The sequence below is a fragment of the Camarhynchus parvulus genome, unplaced genomic scaffold, assembly GCF_901933205.1.
Source record: "Camarhynchus parvulus unplaced genomic scaffold, STF_HiC, whole genome shotgun sequence".
Classification (NCBI taxonomy): domain Eukaryota; kingdom Metazoa; phylum Chordata; class Aves; order Passeriformes; family Thraupidae; genus Camarhynchus; species Camarhynchus parvulus.
The window spans coordinates 54,417-76,106 of NW_022148490.1; the positions used below are offsets into that span (position 1 = coordinate 54,417).

At 62.6% G+C, this 21,690-nt stretch overlaps 1 protein-coding gene across 1 annotated transcript in view; it reads left to right on the forward strand.

Annotated features, from left to right (window-relative positions):
- CHD3 (chromodomain helicase DNA binding protein 3) overlaps positions 1-21,549 on the forward strand; it is a 38,987-nt gene extending 17,438 nt beyond the window's left edge. Inside the window, exons 19-45 of the mRNA XM_030970565.1 lie at positions 904-1,104; positions 1,577-1,714; positions 2,151-2,272; positions 2,838-3,011; positions 3,110-3,251; positions 4,249-4,380; positions 4,893-5,010; positions 5,413-5,537; positions 6,078-6,309; positions 7,145-7,311; positions 7,961-8,138; positions 8,653-8,718; positions 9,011-9,096; positions 9,595-9,646; positions 9,711-9,789; positions 11,111-11,255; positions 11,770-11,932; positions 12,570-12,682; positions 12,790-12,925; positions 13,534-13,632; positions 14,501-14,614; positions 15,316-15,424; positions 16,469-16,601; positions 17,961-18,156; positions 19,827-19,990; positions 20,497-20,626; positions 21,434-21,549. Coding sequence (XP_030826425.1) covers positions 904-1,104; positions 1,577-1,714; positions 2,151-2,272; positions 2,838-3,011; positions 3,110-3,251; positions 4,249-4,380; positions 4,893-5,010; positions 5,413-5,537; positions 6,078-6,309; positions 7,145-7,311; positions 7,961-8,138; positions 8,653-8,718; positions 9,011-9,096; positions 9,595-9,646; positions 9,711-9,789; positions 11,111-11,255; positions 11,770-11,932; positions 12,570-12,682; positions 12,790-12,925; positions 13,534-13,632; positions 14,501-14,614; positions 15,316-15,424; positions 16,469-16,601; positions 17,961-18,156; positions 19,827-19,990; positions 20,497-20,626; positions 21,434-21,531 — 3,612 coding nt within the window. The 3' untranslated portion in view covers positions 21,532-21,549. The remainder of the gene's footprint in view (positions 1-903; positions 1,105-1,576; positions 1,715-2,150; positions 2,273-2,837; positions 3,012-3,109; positions 3,252-4,248; positions 4,381-4,892; positions 5,011-5,412; positions 5,538-6,077; positions 6,310-7,144; positions 7,312-7,960; positions 8,139-8,652; positions 8,719-9,010; positions 9,097-9,594; positions 9,647-9,710; positions 9,790-11,110; positions 11,256-11,769; positions 11,933-12,569; positions 12,683-12,789; positions 12,926-13,533; positions 13,633-14,500; positions 14,615-15,315; positions 15,425-16,468; positions 16,602-17,960; positions 18,157-19,826; positions 19,991-20,496; positions 20,627-21,433) is intronic.
- The last annotated feature ends 141 nt before the right edge of the window (positions 21,550-21,690 follow it).

Genomic DNA, 21,690 nt, shown 5'->3' on the forward strand with positions numbered 1-21,690 from the left:
CTGTGGCCCCCTCTGAGGTCACCCAGGGCCACCCCCAGGACCTGTGCCTGTGTCCTCCTGTGACACAGTGTCCCCCAGGGCTGTCCCCGTGGTGTGACACAGTGTCCCCAGGGCTGTCCCCAGGGCTGTCCCCATGGGGTGACACAGTGTCCCCAGGGCTGTCCCCAGGGCTGTCCCCATGGTGTGACACCGTGTCCCCAGGGCTGTCCCCAGGGCTGTCCCCATGGCGTGACACAGTGTCCCCAGGGCTGTCCCCATGGTGTGACACCGTGTCCCCAGGGCTGTCCTCAGGGCTGTCCCCATGGTGTGACACAGTGTCCCCAGGGCTGTCCCCGTGGTGTGACACAGTGTCCCCAGGGCTGTCCCCGTGGTGTGACGCAGTGTCCCCAGGGCTGTCCCCTGTCCCCGTGGTGTGACGCAGTGTCCCCAGGGCTGTCCCCATGGTGTGACACAGTGTCCCCAGGGCTGTCCTCAGGGCTGTCCCCATGGTGTGACACCGTGTCCCCAGGGCTGTCCCCATGGTGTGACGCAGTGTCCCCAGGGCTGTCCCCGTGGTGTGACGCAGTGTCCCCAGGGCTGTCCCCGTGGTGTGACACAGTGTCCCCAGGGCTGTCCCCAGGGCTGTCCCCATGGCGTGACGCAGTGTCCCCAGGGCTGTCCCCATGGCGTGACACAGTGTCCCCAGGGCTGTCCCCTGTCCCCGTGGTGTGACACCGTGTCCCCAGGGCTGTCCCCATGGCGTGACGCAGTGTCCCCAGGGCTGTCCCCGTGGTGTGACACCGTGTCCCCAGGGCTGTCCCCATGGTGTGACGCAGTGTCCCCAGGGCTGTCCCCAGGGCTGTCCCCGTGGTGTGACACAGTGTCCCCAGGGCTGTCCCCGTGGTGTGACACAGTGTCCCCCAGGGCCACACCAAGGGCCCGTTCCTCGTCAGCGCGCCGCTCTCCACCATCATCAACTGGGAGCGCGAGTTCCAGATGTGGGCCCCGGCCTTCTACGTTGTCACCTACACGGGGGACAAGGACAGCAGGGCCATCATCCGCGAGAACGAGTTCTCCTTCGACGACAACGCCATGAAGGGCGGCAAGAAGGCCTTCAAGATGAAGGTGAGCGCCGGGGACACCTGGGGGACAGCTGGGGGTGGCACCTGGACACCTGGGGGGGCACCTGGGGACACCTGGGGGTGGCACGTGAACAGTTTGGGGTGGCATTTGGACACCTGTGGGTGGCACCTGGACACTTGGGTCACCTTGGAGTTCTGGGTGGGGTTTTGGGGGTTCTTGGTGGAGTTTTGGGGGTTCTGGATGGGGTGTTTCCATGTTTTGGGGTTCCCTGTGGGGCTGTGCCGTGTTTTGGGCGTCTGGTTGAGGTTTGGGGGGTTCTGGGTGGCGTTTTTCCACATTTTGGGGTTCTGGGTGGGGTTTGGGGGTTTCTGGGTGGGGTTTTTCCAGATTTTGGGATTCTGGATGGGGTTTTTCCACGTTTTGGGGTCCCCTATGTGTCCGTGCCCCATTTTGGGGTCCCCCATGTGTCCGTGCCCCGCTTTGGGGCGCCCCTGACCCCGCGCCGTGCCCGCAGCGCGAGGCCCAGGTGAAGTTCCACGTGCTGCTCACGTCCTACGAGCTCATCACCATCGACCAGGCGGCGCTGGGCTCCATCCGCTGGGCCTGCCTGGTGGTGGACGAGGCCCACCGGCTCAAGAACAACCAGTCCAAGGTGGGGGGCACCCCAAAAACCATCCATGGGGCTGGGGGCACCCCAAAACCTGGGCATGGGGCTGGGAGCACCCCACAAGCTGGGGGTGTGAGTGGAGGGACACCCCAAAACCCAGGGATCCCTGATTTCAGGGTCCCTGAGGGTGCCCAGGTGGGGATCGGGGGTGTCCCCAATGGATTTTGGGGTGCCCCAGGTGTATTTTGGGGTGCCCTAGTGTGTTTTGGGGTGCCCCAGGTGGATTTGAGGCTGTCCCCGGTGGATTTTGGGGTGTCCCAGGTGGATCTGGGGGTGCCCAGGTGTGTTTTGGGGTCTGAGGGGCGGGAACCAGGAGTGCTCAGGTGGGTTTGGGGCTGTCCCAGGTATATTTTGGGATGCCCCAGGTATATTTTGGGGGTGCCCGGGTGGTTTTGGGGTGTCTGAGGCCGTGTCCCCGCAGTTTTTCCGGGTGCTGAACGGGTACAAGATTGAGCACAAGCTGCTCCTCACGGGGACCCCGCTGCAGAACAACCTGGAGGAGCTGTTCCACCTGCTCAACTTCCTGACACCTGAGCGCTTCAAGTGGGTCCTGTGTGTCACCTGTGTCACCTCTGTGTCACCTGTGCCACCCCCTGTGTCCATGTCCTTCCATGTCCCCATGTCCCCTCACTGATCCTGTCCCCATGTCCCCAGTAACCTGGAGAGGTTCCTGTGTCCCCCCCATGTCCCTGTGTCCCCATGCTGACCCTGTCCCCATGTCCCCAGTAACCTGGAGAGGTTCCTGTGTCCCCTCCATGTCCCCGTGTCCCCATGCTGACCCTGTCCCCGTGTCCCCAGTAACCTGGAGGGCTTCCTGTGTCCCCTCCATGTCCCCATGCTGACCCTGTCCCCATGTCCCCATGCTGACCCTGTCCCCGTGTCCCCAGCAACCTGGAGAGGTTCCTGTGTCCCCTCCATGTCCCCATGCTGACCCTGTCCCCGTGTCCCCATGTCCCCATGGTGACCCTGTCCCCGTGTCCCCAGCAACCTGGAGAGGTTCCCGTGTCCCCTCCATGTCCCCATGCGTGACCCTGTCCCCCATGTCCCCATGGTGACCCTGTCCCCGTGTCCCCATGTCCCCATGGTGACCCTGTCCCCGTGTCCCCAGCAACCTGGAGGGCTTCCTGGAGGAGTTTGCCGACATCTCCAAGGAGGACCAGATCAAGAAGCTCCACGACCTGCTGGGCCCGCACATGCTGCGGCGCCTCAAGGCCGACGTCTTCAAGAACATGCCGGCCAAGACGGAGCTGATCGTGCGCGTGGAGCTCAGCCCCATGCAGAAGTAGGCGCCCGTCCCCTCTGTCCCCCGGCCCGGGGACTGTCCCCAGCCCTGCCGCCACGGCGTCCCCAGAGCGGCCGGTGGCACCGCTGTCCCCGCAGGAAGTACTACAAGTACATCCTGACGAGGAACTTCGAGGCGCTCAACTCGCGGGGCGGCGGCAACCAGGTGTCGCTGCTCAACATCATGATGGACCTCAAGAAGTGCTGCAACCACCCCTACCTGTTCCCCGTGGCTGCCATGGTGGGGACATGGGGACAGCGGGGACATGGGGGGGCACCGGGAGGTGTGGGGGGACATGGGGACACGCAGGGGTGTGGGGGGATATGGGGACATCAGGGACACCGGGGGTGTGGGGGGACATGGGGGCACCAGTGTGGGGGATATGGGGATCAGGCACGTGTGGGGGACATGGGGGCACCCAGGGGTGTGGGGGGATATGGGGACATCAGGGACACCGGGGGTGTGGGGGGACATGGGGACAGTGGGGACACTGGGACAGCCAGGGGGTGTGAGGGGACATGGGGACACGGGGACAATGGGGACACCCAGGGGTGTGGGGGGACATGGGGACATCTGAGGAGTGTGGGGGAGATTGAGAGGTGGAGGGTTCTGGGATATGGGGACATGGAGGGGACACAGGGCTGGTGGGGCATGGGGACAGGGAGGGGACACAGGGCTGGTGGGACTTGGGGACATGGAGGGATGTGGGGACAAGAAGGGGTTGGAGCGACATGGCAGGGACAGAGGGACATGGAGATTGTGAGGGGACACGTGTCCCCATGGGTGACACGATGATGTTCCTGTGAATGACCTGGTGGTGTCCCCATGGTGACCTAGCAGTGTCCCCATGGGTGATGTCCCCATATATGATGTCCCCATGGTGACCTGGCGGTGTCCCCGTGGGTGATGTCCCCATGGGTGACCTGGCAGTGTCCCCATGGGTGATGTCCCCATGGATGATGTTCCCATGGGTGGTGTCTCCATGGGCGGTGTCCCCATGGTGACCTGGCGGTGTTTCCCCTGGGTGATGTCCCCATGGATGATGTCCCCGTGGGTGATGTTCCCATGGGTGGTGTCCCCATGGGCGGTGTCCCCATGGTGACCTGGCGGTGTCCCCATGGGTGACCTGGTGGTGTCTCCATGGTGACCTGGCGGTGTCCCGATGGGTGATGTCCCCATGGGTGGTGTCTCCATGGGCGGTGTCCCCATGGTGACCTGGCGGTGTCCCTGTCCCCAGGAGTCCCCGAAGCTGCCGAGTGGCGCCTACGAGGGCGGGGCCCTGATCAAGGCCTCGGGGAAGCTGCTGCTGCTGCAGAAGATGCTGCGCAAGCTGAAGGAGCAGAACCACCGCGTGCTCATCTTCTCCCAGGTGGGACCCAAAACCACCCAAAAACACCCCAAAATATCCCCAAAACCACCCAAAATCCCCCCCAGAACCACCGCGTGCTCATCTTCTCCCAGGTGGGACCCCAAAATATCCCAAATTATCCCTGAAACCAAGCCCAGAGCTACCAGGTGGGACTCCAAAATACCCCAGATCCCCCCAGTCTGCCCAGGATGGGCTCTCCCAGTCCCTCCCAGTCCCTCCCAGTCCCTCCCAGTCCCTCCCAGTCTGACCAGTACAGGCTCCCCAGTCCCCCCCAGTCCCCCCAGTCCATCCCAGTCCATCCCAGTCCATCCCAGTCCCTCCCAGTCCCTCCCAGTGTGCCAGTACAGGGTCTCCAGCCTCTCCCAGTCCATCCCAGTCCATCCCAGTCCCCCCAGTCCCCCAGTCCATCCCAGTCCCCCCAGTCCCTCCCAGTCCCTCCCAGTGTGCCAGTATAGGGTCTCCAGCCTCTCCCAGTCCATCCCAGTCCCTCCCAGTCTGACCAGTCCTCACAGATGACGAAGATGCTGGACCTGCTGGAGGATTTCCTGGACTACGAGGGCTACAAGTACGAGCGCATCGACGGCGGCATCACCGGGGCGCTGCGGCAGGAGGCCATCGACCGCTTCAACGGTAGGGACAGGGGACAGGGACAGGGACAGGGGACAATGACAGGGACAGGGGCAGGGGACAATGACAGGGACAGGGGACAGGGATGGGGACAGGGATAGGGATGGGGACAGGGAATCAGGGACAGGGACAGGGGACAGGGGACAGGGACAGGGGATGGGGACAGGGGATGGGGACAGGGACAGGGGACAGCAGGGGGGACAAGGGACAGAAAACAGGAGAGGAGATGCAGGGGACAGGGACGGGGGGAGTTCAGGTGTTTTTGAGATGAATTTGGGGCGTTTTGGGTCCGTCACTGAAACCGGGGGGGCAGCGCCAGGGGCGCAGCAGTGTGAGGGTGGTTTTGGGGTGAATTTGGGGTGAATTTGGGGTGTTTTGGGTCCGTCACTGACGCCGGGGGGGCAGCGCCGGGGGCGCAGCAGTTCTGTTTCCTGCTGTCGACGCGGGCCGGGGGCCTCGGCATCAACCTGGCGACGGCCGACACCGTGGTGATCTTCGACTCGGACTGGAACCCCCACAACGACATCCAGGTGGGCACCTGGGCACTGGCACGTGGCCTGTGCCATCCCCAGAACCGGGCACCTGGGCAATGTCACCTGTGCAATGCCATCCCCCAGAACCGGGCACCCGGGCAATGTCACCTGTGCAATGCCAACCCCCAGAACCAGGCGCCTGGCCAGTGTCACCTGCTCAGCCATGTCACCTGGCCAGTGTCACCCTCCCTAGGTCCCTGTCTCCCCTGATTGCCAAGTCCCTGAGGTGTCCCCACAATGTCCCCACCATGTCCCCATCCCCGCAGGCATTCAATGGGCTTCACCACATCGGCCAGGGTGTCCCCTCATGTCCCTGGGGTGTCCCTGGTGTGTCCCCATCCCATCTGACACATCCTGGTGTGTCACACCCCTCACTGTCCCCATGCTGTCCCTGACCTGTCCCCATCCCTGCAGGCCTTCAGCCATGCCCACCACATTGGCCAGGGTGTCCCCTCATGTCCCTGGGGTGTCTCCATCCCATCTGACGTGTCCCCATGCTGCCCCTTCGCTGTCCCTGACCTGTCCCCATCCCTGCAGGCCTTCAGCCGTGCCCACCGCATCGGCCAGGCCAACAAGGTGATGATTTACCGCTTTGTGACGCGGGCCTCGGTGGAGGAGCGGATCACGCAGGTGGCCAAGCGCAAGATGATGCTGACGCACCTGGTGGTGCGCCCGGGGCTGGGCTCCAAGGCCGGCTCCATGTCCAAGCAGGAGCTCGACGACATCCTCAAGTTCGGCACCGAGGAGCTCTTCAAGGACGAGAACGAGGGTGGGCAGGGGGAGATGGGGTGGGATCCATGGGGTGGGGTGGGATCTGTGGGATGGGGTCTGTGGGATGGGATAATGGGATAAGGGGATGGGATGGGATGGGATCCATGGGGTGGGATGGGATCCATGGGATGGGATCCATGGGATGGGATCCATGGGATGGGATGGGATCCATGGGATGGGATGGGATCCATGGGGTGGGATCCATGGGATGGGATGGGATCCATGGGGTGGGATGGGATCCATGGGGTGGGATCCATGGGATGGGATCCATGGGATGGGATCCATGGGATGGGATGGGATCCATGGGATGGGATCCATGGGATGGGATGGGATCCATGGGATGGGATGGGATGGGATCCATGGGATGGGATGGGTCATGTTGGGTTGTGTTGGGCTGGACTGGGCCATGTTGGGCCATGTTGGGATGTGACAAAGCCATGCTGGGCCGTGTTGGGATGCGACAAAGCCATGTTGGGCCCTGTCAATCCGTGTTGGAGTGTGACAAAACTGTGTCACATCACCTTGGGCCATTTTGGGATGTGACAAAGCCACATTGGGCCATGTTGGGGTGTGACAAAACCGTGTCACATCACCTCGGGCCATTTTGGGATGTGACAAAGCCATGTTGGGCCCTGTCAATCCATGTTGGGGTGTGAAAAAACCATGTCACATCACCTTGGGCCATGTTGGGATGTGACAAAGCCGTGTTGGGCCACGTTGGGGTGTGACAAAACCATGTCACATCACCTTGGAGCGCATCTGGCCGTGTCCCAGCACGTGTGGCCGTGTCCGGCCGTGTCCCAGCACGTGTGACACGGCGTGGCCACACGCAGGGGACAACAAGGAGGAGGACAGCAGCGTCATCCACTACGACAACGAGGCCATCGCGCGGCTGCTGGACCGCAACCAGGACGCCACCGACGACGCCGACGTGCAGAACATGAACGAGTACCTGAGCTCCTTCAAGGTGGCCCAGTACGTCGTCAGGGAGGAGGACAAGGTGTGCTGGGGACACTGGGGACACCAGGGGACACAGGCGTGGCGGGGATGGAGAGATGTTGGGCGGGTGAAGGACACGGGGACGTTGGAGATGGTGGAGGTGGCAGTGATGGGGACAATGGGATGGGGACAGTGGGATGGGGACAATGGGATTGGGGACAATGGAATTGGGGACAATGGCATGATGGAGTTGGGGACCCTGGAGAGGATGGAGATGAAGACGATGGGAACAGTGTAGATGAAGATGATGGGACAATGGAGATGGGGATGATGATGATGGTCATGAAGATGATGATGATGATGGGGATGGTGGAGATGATTGAGATGATGGTGATAATGGAGATGATGATGATGAAAATTATGAAGATGGGAACAGTGGAGATGGAGATGGGGAGGATGATGATGATGATAGAGATGGGGATGATGATGATGGACATGATGATGATGATGATGGGGGTGGTTGAGATGATGATGATGGGGATGGTGGAGATGATGGAGATGATGATGGAGATGATGATGATGGTGGAGATACCAAGGACAGGGACACAAGTGCTGGGCACACCATCCCCAGCACTGACCAACACGGCACTGACCCCTGGGTGACCCCGGGTGACCCCGGGTGACCCCGAGTGACCCCGAGTGTCCGGCAGATCGAGGAGATCGAGCGGGAGATCATCAAGCAGGAGGAGAACGTGGACCCCGACTACTGGGAGAAGCTGCTGAGGCACCACTACGAGCAGCAGCAGGAGGACCTGGCCCGGAACCTGGGCAAGGGCAAGCGCGTGCGCAAGCAGGTCAACTACAACGACGCCGCCCAGGAGGACCAAGGTGGGCACTGGGAGCGACTGGGATATACTGGGATGGCACTGGGACACACTGGGATGGACTGGGACACACTGGGATGGACTGGGACACACTGGGGTGGCACTGGGACACACTGGGATGGAACCTGGGCAAGGGCAAGCGCGTGCACAAGCAGGGCAACTACAACAACGCCGCCCAGGAGGACCGAGGTGGGCACTGGGAGCGACTGGGATATACTGGGATGGCACTGGGACACACTGGGATGGGACTGGGACACACTGGGATGGCACTGGGACAGACTGGGATGGCACTGGGACAGACTGGGATGGAACCTGGGCAAGGGCAAGCGCGTGCACAAGCAGGTCAGCTACAACGACGCCGCCCAGGAGGACCAAGGTGGGCACTGGGAGGGACTGGGAGCAACTGGGACGGACTGGGGTGGCACTGGGACACACTGGGGTGGCACTGGGACACACTGGCACACACTGTGACACACTGGGGTGTCACTGAGTGTCCCCAACGCTGCCGTGTCCCCCAGACAACCAGTCCGAGTACTCGGTGGGCTCCGAGGAGGAGGACGAGGACTTCGACGAGCGGCCCGAGGGTGAGGGACCCCGGGGCGGGGGGCACAGTGTCCCCAGAGGGGGTCTGGGTGTCCCCAAAGGGGGTCTGGGTGTCCCCAAGGGGGTCAGGGTGCCATGGGGAGGGGTCAGAGTGTCACCAAGGGGGTCAGGGTGTCCCCAAGGGGGTCAGGGTGCCATGGGGAGGGGTCAGGATGCCATGGGGAGGGGTCAGGATGTCCCCAGGGGGGGTCAAGGTGCCGTAGGGGGGGTCAGGGTGTCCCCAGGGGGGGTCAGGGTGCCATGGGGGGGCGCTGACCCCTCCCCTCCCCCCAGGCCGGCGTCAGTCCAAGCGGCAGCTGCGGAACGAGAAGGACAAACCCCTCCCCCCACTGCTGGCCCGGGTGGGCGGCAACATCGAGGTGAGGGGACACTGGGGACACCCTGGGGACACACTGGGGACACTGGGGACACATTGGGGACACCCCTGGGGACACCCTGGGGACACACTGGGGACACCCCTGGGGACACCCTGGGGACACACTGGGGACACACTGGGGACACATGCTGGGGACACACTGGGGACACCCCTGGGGACACCCTGGGGACACACCTGGGGACACTGGGGACACACTGGGGACACACTGGGGACACACTGGGGACACATTGGGGACACACTGGGGACACATTGGGGACACCCCTGCGGACACTCCTGGGGACACACCTGGGTCACCTCCACGTGGGGGTCAGACACCTGAGTGACCCCTCAGCACGCGGGTGCCCAAATCAGAGGGTCAGGGGTCACCTGGAGCCAATGTCCCCATGTTTGGGGACAAGGCACGGGGGCACTCCGGACAGCCAATGTCCCCTCAATGTCCCCAGTGTCCCCGATGTCCCCAATGTCCCCAATGTGTCCCCAGGTGCTGGGGTTCAACACGAGGCAGCGCAAGGCTTTCCTCAACGCGTCGCGCTGGGGTTATATAAACCCATTGTCCCGTACCCGTCCTCCCCCCCCCCCCCCCCCCTCAGCCGTCTGGGGGGATGCCGCCCCAGGACGCCTTCACGTCCCAGTGGCTCGTGCGGGACCTGCGAGGCAAAACCGAGAAGGAGTTCAAGTAGGTGACAAAGGGGACACCTGGGGACACCGGGGAGGGGTGGTGGCACTGGGGAGGCCACAGGATCTGTGGGGGCAAGGTGGTGGCACAGGACAGGTGGTGGCATCAGGGACAGGTGGTGGCAGCAGGGACAGGTGGCATCAGGGACAGGTGGTGGCATCAAGGACAGGCAGTGGTATCAAGGACAGGTGGTGGCATCAGGGGACAGGTGGTGGCATCAGGGGGACAGGTGGTGGCAGGGACAGGAGGTGGCAGGGACAGGTGGTGGCATCAGGGGGACAGGTGGTGTCAGGGTAGTGAGGTGTCCGTGTGTCCCCATGTTCCCTTTCATCCCCGTCTCCATTTGTCACCATGTCCTTATTGTCCCCGTGTCCCCTCATCTTCCTACATGTCCCTGTGCCCTCCATTGTCACGTGTCCCCGGGTGTCCCCCAATGTCCCCAATGTCCCCAGCGTCCCCGTGCCACGTGATGAGCCCTTACTCAGCCGAGCGCGCTGTCCCTGTCGGTGTTCCTGGGGACCGGACGAGGCCGTGTCCCCCTCAGGCCGACACAAAGCCACCCCCGATGTCCCCGTGTCCCCTCGGGGGGCCGGGTGTGTGGCCCAGGGCACGCCAGAGCGGTGGCAGGTCCCTGGTCCCTGCCGTGACCCCGGCACAGCCCCACGGGCGCCGTGACGAGGGGACGGGCTGATGGTGCGGGGACATCAGGGACATCGGGGACCCTGGGGACAGCGGGGACATCAGGGACACCGGGGACACTGGGGACTTTGTCCCTGGGGACACCTGGAGATGAGGATAGTGGAGATCTTGGGGACAAAGTCCTTGGAGATGGGGACACAGGAGACAAGGACAGTGATGAGGACAATGGGGACACTGAACAATGGGGACAGTAGTGAGGACAGAGAGCAGGGTTGGGGACACTGGGGACAGGACCTGTGGGGACAAGGGACCATGAAGACAAGGGACCTTGGGGACAAAGACCTTGGGGATGTGACCTATGGGGACAAGGGACCCCGGGGACAGGATCTGTGGGGACAGTGACGCTGGGGCAGGGTGTGTCGGTGTGGGGGGACAGTGGCACAGGTGGTGGCACAGGGGGTGGCAGTGGCTCAGGCGGTGGCACAGGCACGGGTGATGGCCCAGGGGTGGTGGCACGGTGGTGGCAGTGGCCCAGGGGTGGTGATACAGGGGATGTCAATGGCACAGGGGTGGCGGCAGTGGCACAGGGGTTGGTGGCCCGGGGCTGGTGGCCCAGCGGTGGCCCTGAGCGCTGTCCCCAGGGCCTACGTGTCCCCGTTCACGCTGTCCCCGTTGTCCCCAGGGCCTACGTGTCCCTGTTCATGCGCCACCTGTGCGAGCCGGGCGCCGACGGCTCCGAGACCTTTGCGGACGGCGTCCCCAGGGAGGGGCTGAGCCGGCAGCAGGTGCTGACCCGCATCGGAGTCATGTCCCTCGTCAAGAAAAAGGTACTGGGGACACCTGGGGACAGCCTGGGGACAGGCTGGGGACATCCCTGAGGACACACCTGGGGACAGCCTGGGAACTGCCCTGGGACACCTGGGGACATCCCTGGAGACAGCTGAACACCTGGGGACAGCCTGGGACAGCCTGAACACCTGGGCACACCTTGGGGACAGGCTGGGACAGTCTTGGGGATACACCTGGAGGCAGCCCTGAGCCCCGTCCAGGTGCAGGAGTTGGAGCACATCAACGGGCGCTGGTCCCTGCCCGAGCTGGCCCTGGGGAGGGTTTGGGGTGGATTTTGAGGTTTTTGGGGTGGATTTTCAGGATTTTGGGGTTTCTGTGTTCCCCTGACCGCATTGTGTCCCCGGTCCAGGTACAGGAGTTCGAGCACATCAACGGGCGCTGGTCCCTGCCTGAACTGGGCCCTGGGGAGGTTTTAGGGGTGGATTTTGAGGTTTTTGGGGTGGATTTTGGGTGTTTTTGGGGTCCCCTGACCACTTTGTGTCCCCGGTCCAGGTGCAGGAGTTCGAGCACATCAACGGGCGCTGGTCCCTGCCCGAGCTGGCCCCCGAGCCCAGCGCCGACTCCAAGCGCTCGTCCCGCGCCTCCTCCCCCGCCAAGACCGGCCCCCCCAGCCCCGAGCAGAGCGGCCCCCCCAGCCCCGCGCCCCCCACACCCGGTACCGCGCGATGGGGGGGACACAATGGGGGGGACACGGGGACCGGGATGGAGACACAATGGGGGGGACACGGGGACGGGGGTGGGGACACAATGGGGGGCACACAATGGGGGGGACATGGGGACAGGGACAGGGATGGAGACATGGGGGGGATATGGGGACCGGGATGGGGACATGGATGGGGACACAGGGACAGGGATGGGGACAGGGATGGGGGACAGGGATGGGGACACAGGGACAGGGATGGGGACAGGGATGGGGGACAGGGATGGGGACACGGCTGGGGACACAATGGGGGGGACATGGGGACAGGGATGGGGACAGGATGGGGACACAGGGACAGGGATGGGGACAGGGATGGGGGACAGGGATGGGGATATGGGGACAGGAATGGGGACGTGGATGGGAACATGGGGACAGGGGTGGGGACACGGGGACACAATGGGGGGGACATGGGGACAGGGATGGGGACAGGGATGGGGACAGGGTGGGGACACAGGGACACGGCTGGGGACACAGGGACAGGGGTGGGGACAGGGATGGGGACAGGGATGGGGACACAGGGACGTGGCTGGGGACATGGGGACACAGCTGGGGACAGGATGGGGACCGATGTGCTGACGTCCCCTGTCCCCAGCCACGCCGGCGCCCAGCGAGCGCGGGGACGGGCCAGGGCCACCCCCGGACAGGGACGAGGGTGACACCAGGGACGAGAAGGAGCCCAAAGGCCCCGAGAAGATGGAGACAGATGTGAGTGACACGACTGTCCCCAACCCTGTCCCTGTCCCCGTGTCCCCCGTCACTGTCACTCCCATGGATGGGGACAGCGAGGGTGACAGCCCCTCGTGTCCCCGCAGCCTCCTGTCCCCGAGGTGCCACCGTCGCCGGGCGATGGCAGCGAGGCCGAAGGGCCCCGCAAGGGGGAGGAGGAGGAGGGACCCGGCCACAGGGACCCCGAGGCCGAAGGGCCCCCGGCCCGCGAGGAGCGGCCAGGTGAGAGCCTGGGAAAGCCCAAATCCCAAAAACCCCGAATCCCAAAAACCCAAAATCCCAGAAATGCCAAAAACCCCAAATCCCAGAAATGCCAAATTCCAAAAACCCTAAACCCTGAAAACCCCAAATCCTGGATACCCCAAAAAACCCAAATCCCAGAAAGTCCAAGCCCCAAATCCCAAAAACCCCCAAACCCCAAAACCCCCGGAAAACCGCAAAAACCCCAAATCCTCAAAAGCCCCAAATCCCTGGAAAACCCCAAACCCCAAAATCCCAAATCCCAGAACTCCAAATCCCAAAAGCCCCAAATCCCTGGCAAACCCCAAAACCCCAAATCCCAAAAATTCCAAAAACCCTAAACCCCAAAACCCCCAAAACCCCAAATCTCTGGAAAACCCCAAAACCCCAAAAACCCCAAATCTCTGGAAAACCCCAAACCCCAAAACCCCAAAAACCCCAAACCTGGAAAACTCCAAATCTCTAGAAAACCCCAAAACCCCCAAAAATCCCAAAAGCCCCCAATCCCTGGAAAACCCCAAATCTCTAGAAAACCCCAAACCCCAAAAACCCCAAAACCCCAAAAACCCCAAACCGCCGTCGTGGCGCAGGTGCCGAGGCCGAGAAGGTTCCGGGGCTGGACAAGGGTGATGAGAAGGTTCCGGAGGAGGAGCCCAAGGAGCGCCCAGGGGACCCCGACCCCAAAAGAGGTGACGGGGGCGGGGCTTAGGCTGAAATGGGTGGGGCATAAAGGGGAAAGGGGCGTGGCCTGATCTGGAATGAGCGTGGCTTAACAAAGGGGGGGTGGGGCCTAACCCAGGGTGGGCGGGGCTCGGCAGAAGGGGGTGTGGCCTAACCAGAGTGGGTGGTGCTTGTTTGAAGGGGCGTGGTCTAACCTGGAGAGGGCGGGGCTTAGCCCACTCATTATCTCATTTATTGTTGGGGCTGGGGGTGTTTTGGGGGACCAAGGGGGGGGTCAAGTGTGTCCCCAACCCCCCCAAATGAGTCCCTGACCTTCTAAATGTGTCCGTGACCCCCCAAATGCCTCCCTGACCCCCGAAATGTGTCCCTGAACCCCCAAACCCAACCCTGTCTCCCCCAAATTTGTCCCTGACCCCCCCAAACCCCTCCCTGCCCCCCCCAAATGTGTCCCTGACCTCCCAAACTGCCCCCTGGCCCCCCAAACTCCCCCCTGACCCCCCAGACACCTCCCTGACCCCCCAAATGTGTCCCTGACCCCCCAAACCCATCCCTGACCCCCAAATGTGTCTCCGACCCCCAAATGTGTCCCTGACCCCCCAAACCCATCCCTGACCCCCCAAATGTGTCTCCGACCCCCCAAATTTGTCCCTGACCCCCCAAATGTGTCCCTGACCCCCCAAATGTGTCCCTGGTCCCCCAAACCCATCCCTGACCCCCCAAATGTGTCTCCGACCCCCCAAATGTGTCCCTGACCCCCCAAATGTGTCCCTGGTCCCCCAAACCCATCCCTGACGTCCCAAATGTGTCCCTGAGCCCCCCAATGCCCCCCTGACCCCCCAAACTCCCCCCTGACCCCCCAATTGCCGCTGCCCGCAGAGGAGCCCAAGGGCGAGCGGGAGCCGCGGGCGGAGGCGCGGCCCAACGGGCGCCGCGAGGACAGGGCCGAGAAACCGCGGTTCATGTTCAACATCGCCGACGGCGGCTTCACGGGTGAGCAGGGACACCCGGGGGACACCGGGGACAGCTGAGGGACACAGGGACAGCCAGGGACAGCCAGGGGACACCGGGGACACGAGGGACAGCCAAGGGACAGCCAAGGGACAGCCAGGGGACACCAGGGACACAGGGACAGCCAGGGGACACTGGGGACAGGCAGGGGACACTGGTGACAGCCAGGGGACACGGGGACACACAGGGGACATGGGGACAGCCAGGGGACACCCAGGGGACACCCAGGGGACACGGGGACTCCCAGGGGACACAGGGACAGCCAGGGGACAGCCGGGGACACCAGGGACACGAGGGACTGCCAGGGGACACAGGGGACAGGCAGGGGACACTGGTGACAGCCAGGGGACAGCCAGGGAACACGGGGACTCCCAGGGGACACAGGGACAGCCAGGGGACACGGGGACTCCCAGGGAACACGGGGGCACCCAGGGGGCACCCGGGGACACCCAGGGGACACTGGGGACACCCAGGGGACACCCAGGGGACACGGGGACTCCCAGGGGACACTGGGGACACCCGGGGGATGCTCGGGGACAGCCAGGGGACATGGGGACAGCCAGGGGACACCGGGGACACCCAGGGGACACGGGGACAGACAGGGGACATGGGGATACCCAGGGGATGCTCGGGGACAGCCAGGGGACACCGGGGACAGCCCTGAGCCGCTGATCCCCCCGCAGAGCTGCACACGCTGTGGCAGAACGAGGAGCGCGCCGCCATCTCCTCGGGGAAGCTCAACGAGATCTGGCACCGGCGCCACGACTACTGGCTGCTGGCCGGCATCGTCCTGTATCCTTGGGGGTTGTTTGGGGTGTCACCGGGGGATTTGGGGTGTCCCTGGGCTGGGGACACTGTGGTGAGGGTGACATGGTGAGGGTGACAGTGCAGTGAGGGTGACATTGTGAGGGTGGCACTGGTGACATGGCTACTGGCTGCTGGCCGGCATCGTCCTGTATCCTTGGGGTGTCACCGGGGGATTATTTGGGGTGTCGCCGTGGGGATTGGGGTGTCCCCAGGGTGGGGACAGTGACACTGTGGTGAGGGTGACACCACAGTGAAGATGACAGCCAGCAGAGGGTGGCATCCATGGTTGGTGTGCTGTGTGTGGGGGATGTTGGTGACAAGGAGACGTGATGATGCAGTGACAGGGTGGCACAGTGATAGGGTGTCATGGTGACACAGGTGACAGGTGACACAGGTGACAGGTGACACCGTGACACAGGTCACAGGTGACACAGTGACAGGTGACACAGGTGACAGGTGACACAGGTGACAGGTGACACCGTGACACAGGTGACAGGTGACACAGGTGACACAGGTGACACAGTGACAGGTGGCATCCTTAGCGCGCAGCCACGGGTCCGTGTGCTGTGTATGGGGGATGTGATGATGCAGGGACAGGGTGGCACAGTGATAGGGTGGCACAGGTGACACGGTGACAGGTGGCATCCTTAGTGCGCAGCCACGGCTCTGTGTGCTGTATATGGGGGATGCTGGGGACAGGGTGGCACAGGTGGCACAGGTGACACAGTGACAGGTGACACCGTGACACAGGTGACAGGAGACAGAGGTGACACCGTGACACAGGTGACAAGTGACACAGGTGACAGGTGACACCGTGACACGGTGACAGGTGACAGGTGACACAGTGACAGGTGGCATCCTTAGCGCGCAGCCACGGGTCCGTGTGCTGTGTATGGGAGATGTGATGATGCAGGGACAGGGTGGCACAGTGATAGGGTGGCACAGGTGACACAGGTGACAGGTGACACAGGTGACAGGTGACACAGGTGACACAATGACACAGTGACAGGTGGCATCCTTAGCGCGCAGCCACGGCTACGCGCGCTGGACCGACATCCAGAACGACGGCGCCTTCGGGGTCATCAACGAACCCTTCAAGGGCGAGGCCTCCAAGGGAAACTTCCTGGAGATGAAGAACAAGTTCCTGGCGCGCCGCTTCAAGGTCAGCAAACCGGGGGGCGCCGGTGGCACTGGGGTGGCATGGGGTGACAGCAAGGGTGGCACTGAGGTGACAGCGAGGGTGGCACTGAGGTGGCACTGGAGTGGCCTTGCACGAGGGGCTGGGATGAGCGGGAAGGGGGCCTAGGGTGCTCGGACACCTGGGTGGGGGCTGCAGGTGTTGGGTGGGGTCAGGGTTGGACACCTGGACATTTGTGTTGTCCAGATGTTGATGAGGTCAGGGTTGGACCCACCAACACCTTTAGGTGATATCTGGGTTGGGCCCATCAACGCCTGGGTTCTCCAGCTGTTGGGTTTCCTCCAACCTGGACCCAACACCTGGACCCTCCAGCTGTTGATGAGGTCGGGGTTGGACCCACCAACACCTGAATCCTCCAGAGGTTGATGGGGTCAGGGCTAAACCCCCCCACACCTGAATCCCCCAGCTGTTGACGAAATCAGAATTAGACCCACCAACACCTGGGCCCTCCAGCTGTTGGGTTTTCTCAAACCTTGACCCAACACCCGGACCCTCCAGATGTTGATGAAATCAGAGCTGAACCCTCCAGCTGTTGATGAAGTCACGATTAGACCTACAAACCCATAGATCCTTCAGATGTTGGGTTTCCCCACACCTGACCCCGTCAACACCTGGACCCTCCAGATGTTGATGAAGTCAGGGCTGGACCCACCAACACCTGGGCTCTCCGTCTGTTGGTTTTCCTCAAACCTAGACCCAACACCTGAACCCCCCAGCTGTTGACGAAATCAGGGCTGAACCCCCAGCTGTTGATGAAGTGAGGGCTAAACCCCCCCACACCTGGACCCCCCAGCTGTTGATGGGGTCATAGGTGGATGTCTGGACACCTGGACCCTCCAGATGTGGGTTTCCTCAAACCTGGACCCACCAACACCTGAGCTCCTCAGCTGTTGACGAAATCAGGGCTGAACCCTCCAGATGTTGATGAAGTCAAGATTAGACCCACAAACACCTGGATTTTCCAGGTGTTGATGAAACCAGGGCTGAACCCTCCAGCTGTTGATGAGGGATGAACCCAACACCTGGACCCTCCAGATGTTGGGTTTCCTGATACCTGACCCCACCAACACCTGAGCCCCCAGCTGTTGATGAAGTCAGGGCTGAGCCCCCCAGCTGTTGATGAGGGATGAACCCAACACCTGAGCCCCCCAGCTGTTGATGAGGGATGAACCCAACACCTGAGCCCCCCAGCTGTTGATGAAGTCAGGGCTGAGCCCCCCAGCTGTTGATGAAATCGGGGCTGAGCCCCCCAGCTGTTGATGAAACCAGGGCTGAGCCCCCCACACCCGGCCCCCCCTGACCCCTCCTTTGCCCCCTCCGCAGCTGCTGGAGCAGGCGCTGGTGATCGAGGAGCAGCTGCGCCGCGCCGCCTACCTGAACATGACGCAGGACCCCAGCCACCCCGCCATGGCGCTCAACACGCGCTTCGCCGAGGTCGAGTGCCTGGCCGAGAGCCACCAGCACTTGTCCAAGGAGTCGCTGGCGGGCAACAAGCCGGCCAACGCCGTGCTGCACAAGGGTAAGGGGCGGCAGCAGGGCCGGCGCGCCCGGCGCGGGGCTCGGCCCGTGTAGCGCCCGCCTCGAGCTCTGTACGCGCCTGTGACGCCATTAAAGAGGGGTTTGCTCCCACCCAACGCCGCCTCCCGGTGTCTCCTTGCTCTGCGTGTGCTTTCTGGGGCCGGGGGGGGCTGCGCCGCGACGCCGGGCACGGGGTGTGAGCTTGGCGTAAAGTGTGAGTAAAGTAGGAGTAAAGTAATAGTAAGGTCATAGTAAAGTAGTAGTGAAGTCAGACTGAAGTCGGAGTAAGGTTGAATAAGGTTGGACTAAAGTCTGAGTAAATTCAGACTAAAGTTAGTGTAAAGGTGATGTAAAGTCCAAGTGAATTCTGAGTAAATTCAGACTGAAGTCTGAGTAAAGTCAGTGTAAAGGAGGAGTAAAGTCTAAATAAATTCGGACTGAAGTCCATGTAAAGTCAGTGTAAAGGAGGAGTAAAGTCTAAATTAATTCGGACTAAAGTCCATGTAAGTTTGGACTAAATTCCAAGTAAAGGCAGAGTAAAGTCTGAGTGAATTTGGACTAAAGTTAGTGTAAAGGTGATGTAAAGTCCAAGTAAATTCAGACTAAAGTCCAAGAAAATTCGGACTGAAGTCCGAGTAAAGTCAGCTTAAAGGTGGAGTAAAGTCTGAAGAAAGTCTGAGTAAAGTCCGAGTGAAGTCAGAGTAAGCTTGGGAGTAAGATCAGAGTAAGCTCGGAGTAAAGCCAGCGTAAGGCGGGAGGCGCATGGAGGGGTCGTGGCTTGGCGCTGAGGTGGCTCTGCTGAGTAGCTGTGGTGTAAAGCTGGAGTATGTCCCTAGTGCCGTCCTGTGTGTATCTCTGGAGTAGTTTACGCCTTGATCCCTTCCCTCCCTCCCTCCTCCCTCCTCACCCGGGGCTGTTTGGGCGGAGTATCCCCGGAGTATCCCCGCGGTGCATGCTGGGAGTAAGGCTGGAGTAGCACCGGTGTTTGCATGCGCTGGAGCACCCCAGTGTAAGCGCGGAGTATCCCCGGTGTATTTAATGCCAGGAGTATCCCTGGAGTAACTCCAGAGCAGACCTGGAGTCACCTCCGGTGTGTCCGAGGAGTAACCACAGAGTAGCCATGGAGTAGCCCTGTGTGTGCAGGCCCGCAGTAAAGCAGGAGTAACCCTGGAGTATCTCTGGGGCATCCAAGGAGCATCCCCAGAGTGTAAAGAGTAACCCTGGAGTATCTCCAGAGTACCTCAAGGAGTAGCTTGGGGTATTTCCAGTGTGGGCGAGGCACACCCTGAGTAAATCAGGAGTAAACCTTCAGTAAGTCAGGAATCCACCCAGAATAAAGAATAAACCCTGAGTAAGTCAGGAGTATCCCCAGAGTAAGTCAGGAGTATCCCCCGAGTACCCCCACCCTACTCACACCCCCTCCCCCACGCATGCCCCCCTCCCCCACTTACAACCGCTGAGTAAACTCTGAGTAACCCCTGAGTAACTCCCACCTCCTCCCCCTCCCTCTCCCCACCTCCCATTCTCACGTGAGTATCTCCCGCCCACCCCCTCCCCATGAGTAAGCTGTGAGTAAGCTGTGAGTAAGCTGTGAGTAAGCTGTGAGTAAGCCGTGAGTAGGCGCGGGCGGTGCTGACGGGGCTGTTTCTCTCTCTCTGTGCCCGCGGGCAGTGCTGAACCAGCTGGAGGAGCTGCTGAGCGACATGAAGGCGGACGTGACGCGCCTGCCGGCCACGCTGTCCCGCATCCCCCCCATCGCCGCGCGCCTGCAGATGAGCGAGCGCAGCATCCTCAGCCGCCTGGCCAGCAAGGGCACCGAGAGCCACCCCCCGCCCGTGAGTCACCATTGGGGACATTGCCATTGTCACACTGTCACCCTGTCACACTGTCACCCTGTCCCCACCATGGCATCCTCAGCCGCCTGGCCAGCAAGGGCACCGAGAGCCACCCCCCGCCCGTGAGTCACCATTGGGGACATTGTCACACTGTCACACTGTCACCCTGTCACACTGTCACATTGTCACACTGTCACCCTGTCACCCTGCCACCCTGTCCCCACCATGGCATCCTCAGCCGCCTGGCCAGCAAGGGCACCGAGAGCCACCCCCCGCCCGTGAGTCACCACTGGGGACATTGTCACACTGTCACCCTGTCACATTGTCACACTGCCACCCTGCCCCGGGGATATCAGCATTGTCACCTTGTCACACTGTGCCCTGTCCCCACCATGGCATCCTCAGCCACCTGGCCAGCAAGGGCACCGAGAGCCACCCCCCTCCCGCTGGAGGTGACCCCGGGCAGTGACCCCAGCGGTGACCCCTGTCCCTGTCCCTGTCCCCAGAGCTTCCCGCCGGGTCCCTACGCCACCCCCCCGAGCTACGGGGGCACCTTCGGAACCCCCCCGGCCGGAGCCCTCCCCCACCCCGGGGGGGCCAACTACAGCCAGATGCCACCGGGGTCCTTCATCTCCGGTGAGAGGGGACATTGGGGACATCGGGGACACTGGGGACATCGGGGACACTGGGGACATCAGGGACATCGGGGACATCGGGGACACTGGGGACATTGGGGACATCGGGGACATCGGGGACACTGGGGACATCGGGGACATTGGGGACATTGGGGACATTGGGGACAATGGGGACATTGGGGACAATGGGGACATCGGGGACACTGGGGACATCGGGGACATCGGGGACACTGGGGACATTGGGGACAATGGGGACACTGGGGACATTGGGGACAATGGGGACATTGGGGACATTGGGGACAATGGGGACACTGGGGACATTGGGGACATCGGGGACATCGGGGACACTGGGGACATTGGGGACACTGGGGACACTGGGGACATTGGGGACATCGGGGACACTGGGGACATCGGGGACACTGGGGACATTGGGGACAATGGGGACATTGGGGAGGCGGAAATGGGACTTTGTTTGGGGGGGGTTTCTCAAAAATGGGGAGTTTAGGGGGCCCAAAAATGGGGACAGCCCTGGCTGGGGGGTGGGATGGAGTCTCAAAATTTGGGACATTGTTGGGGGGGCGGCTCTGGGGTCCCTGAGGGCGTCATTGGGTGGGGAGGGGTCCCAGGGGTGTCACCCATGGGTGGGGAGGGGTCCCCGAGTGTCCTTGAGGGTCTCTGGGGGGATCCTTGCCGGGGGGGGGGGGTCATTTGTGGAGGGGTCCCTTGAGGGGGGTTTCATAGGTGGGGGTCTCTGGGGGTCTCTGGGGGTCCCTGTGCCCCCCTGACGCCCCCGTTTCCCCTCCCCCAGCCTCGAACGGCCCCGCGGTGCTGGTGAAGCGCGAGGCGGAGGCGCTGGAGCAGCGCAAGGAGCCCCGGGGGGGGGAGGTGATCTGCATCGACGACTGAGGGGGGGCGGGGCCTGGGGGGGCCCCTCCCCCGGCCCCTCCCCCCCCCCCCCAAACCCCCCGAGCCCGGCGGGGTGGGGGAGGGGCCGCGCGCGGGGCGGGGGCGGGGCTATAAATACGGAACTCTATAAATATGGATTTATGGGGGGGGTGGGGCGGG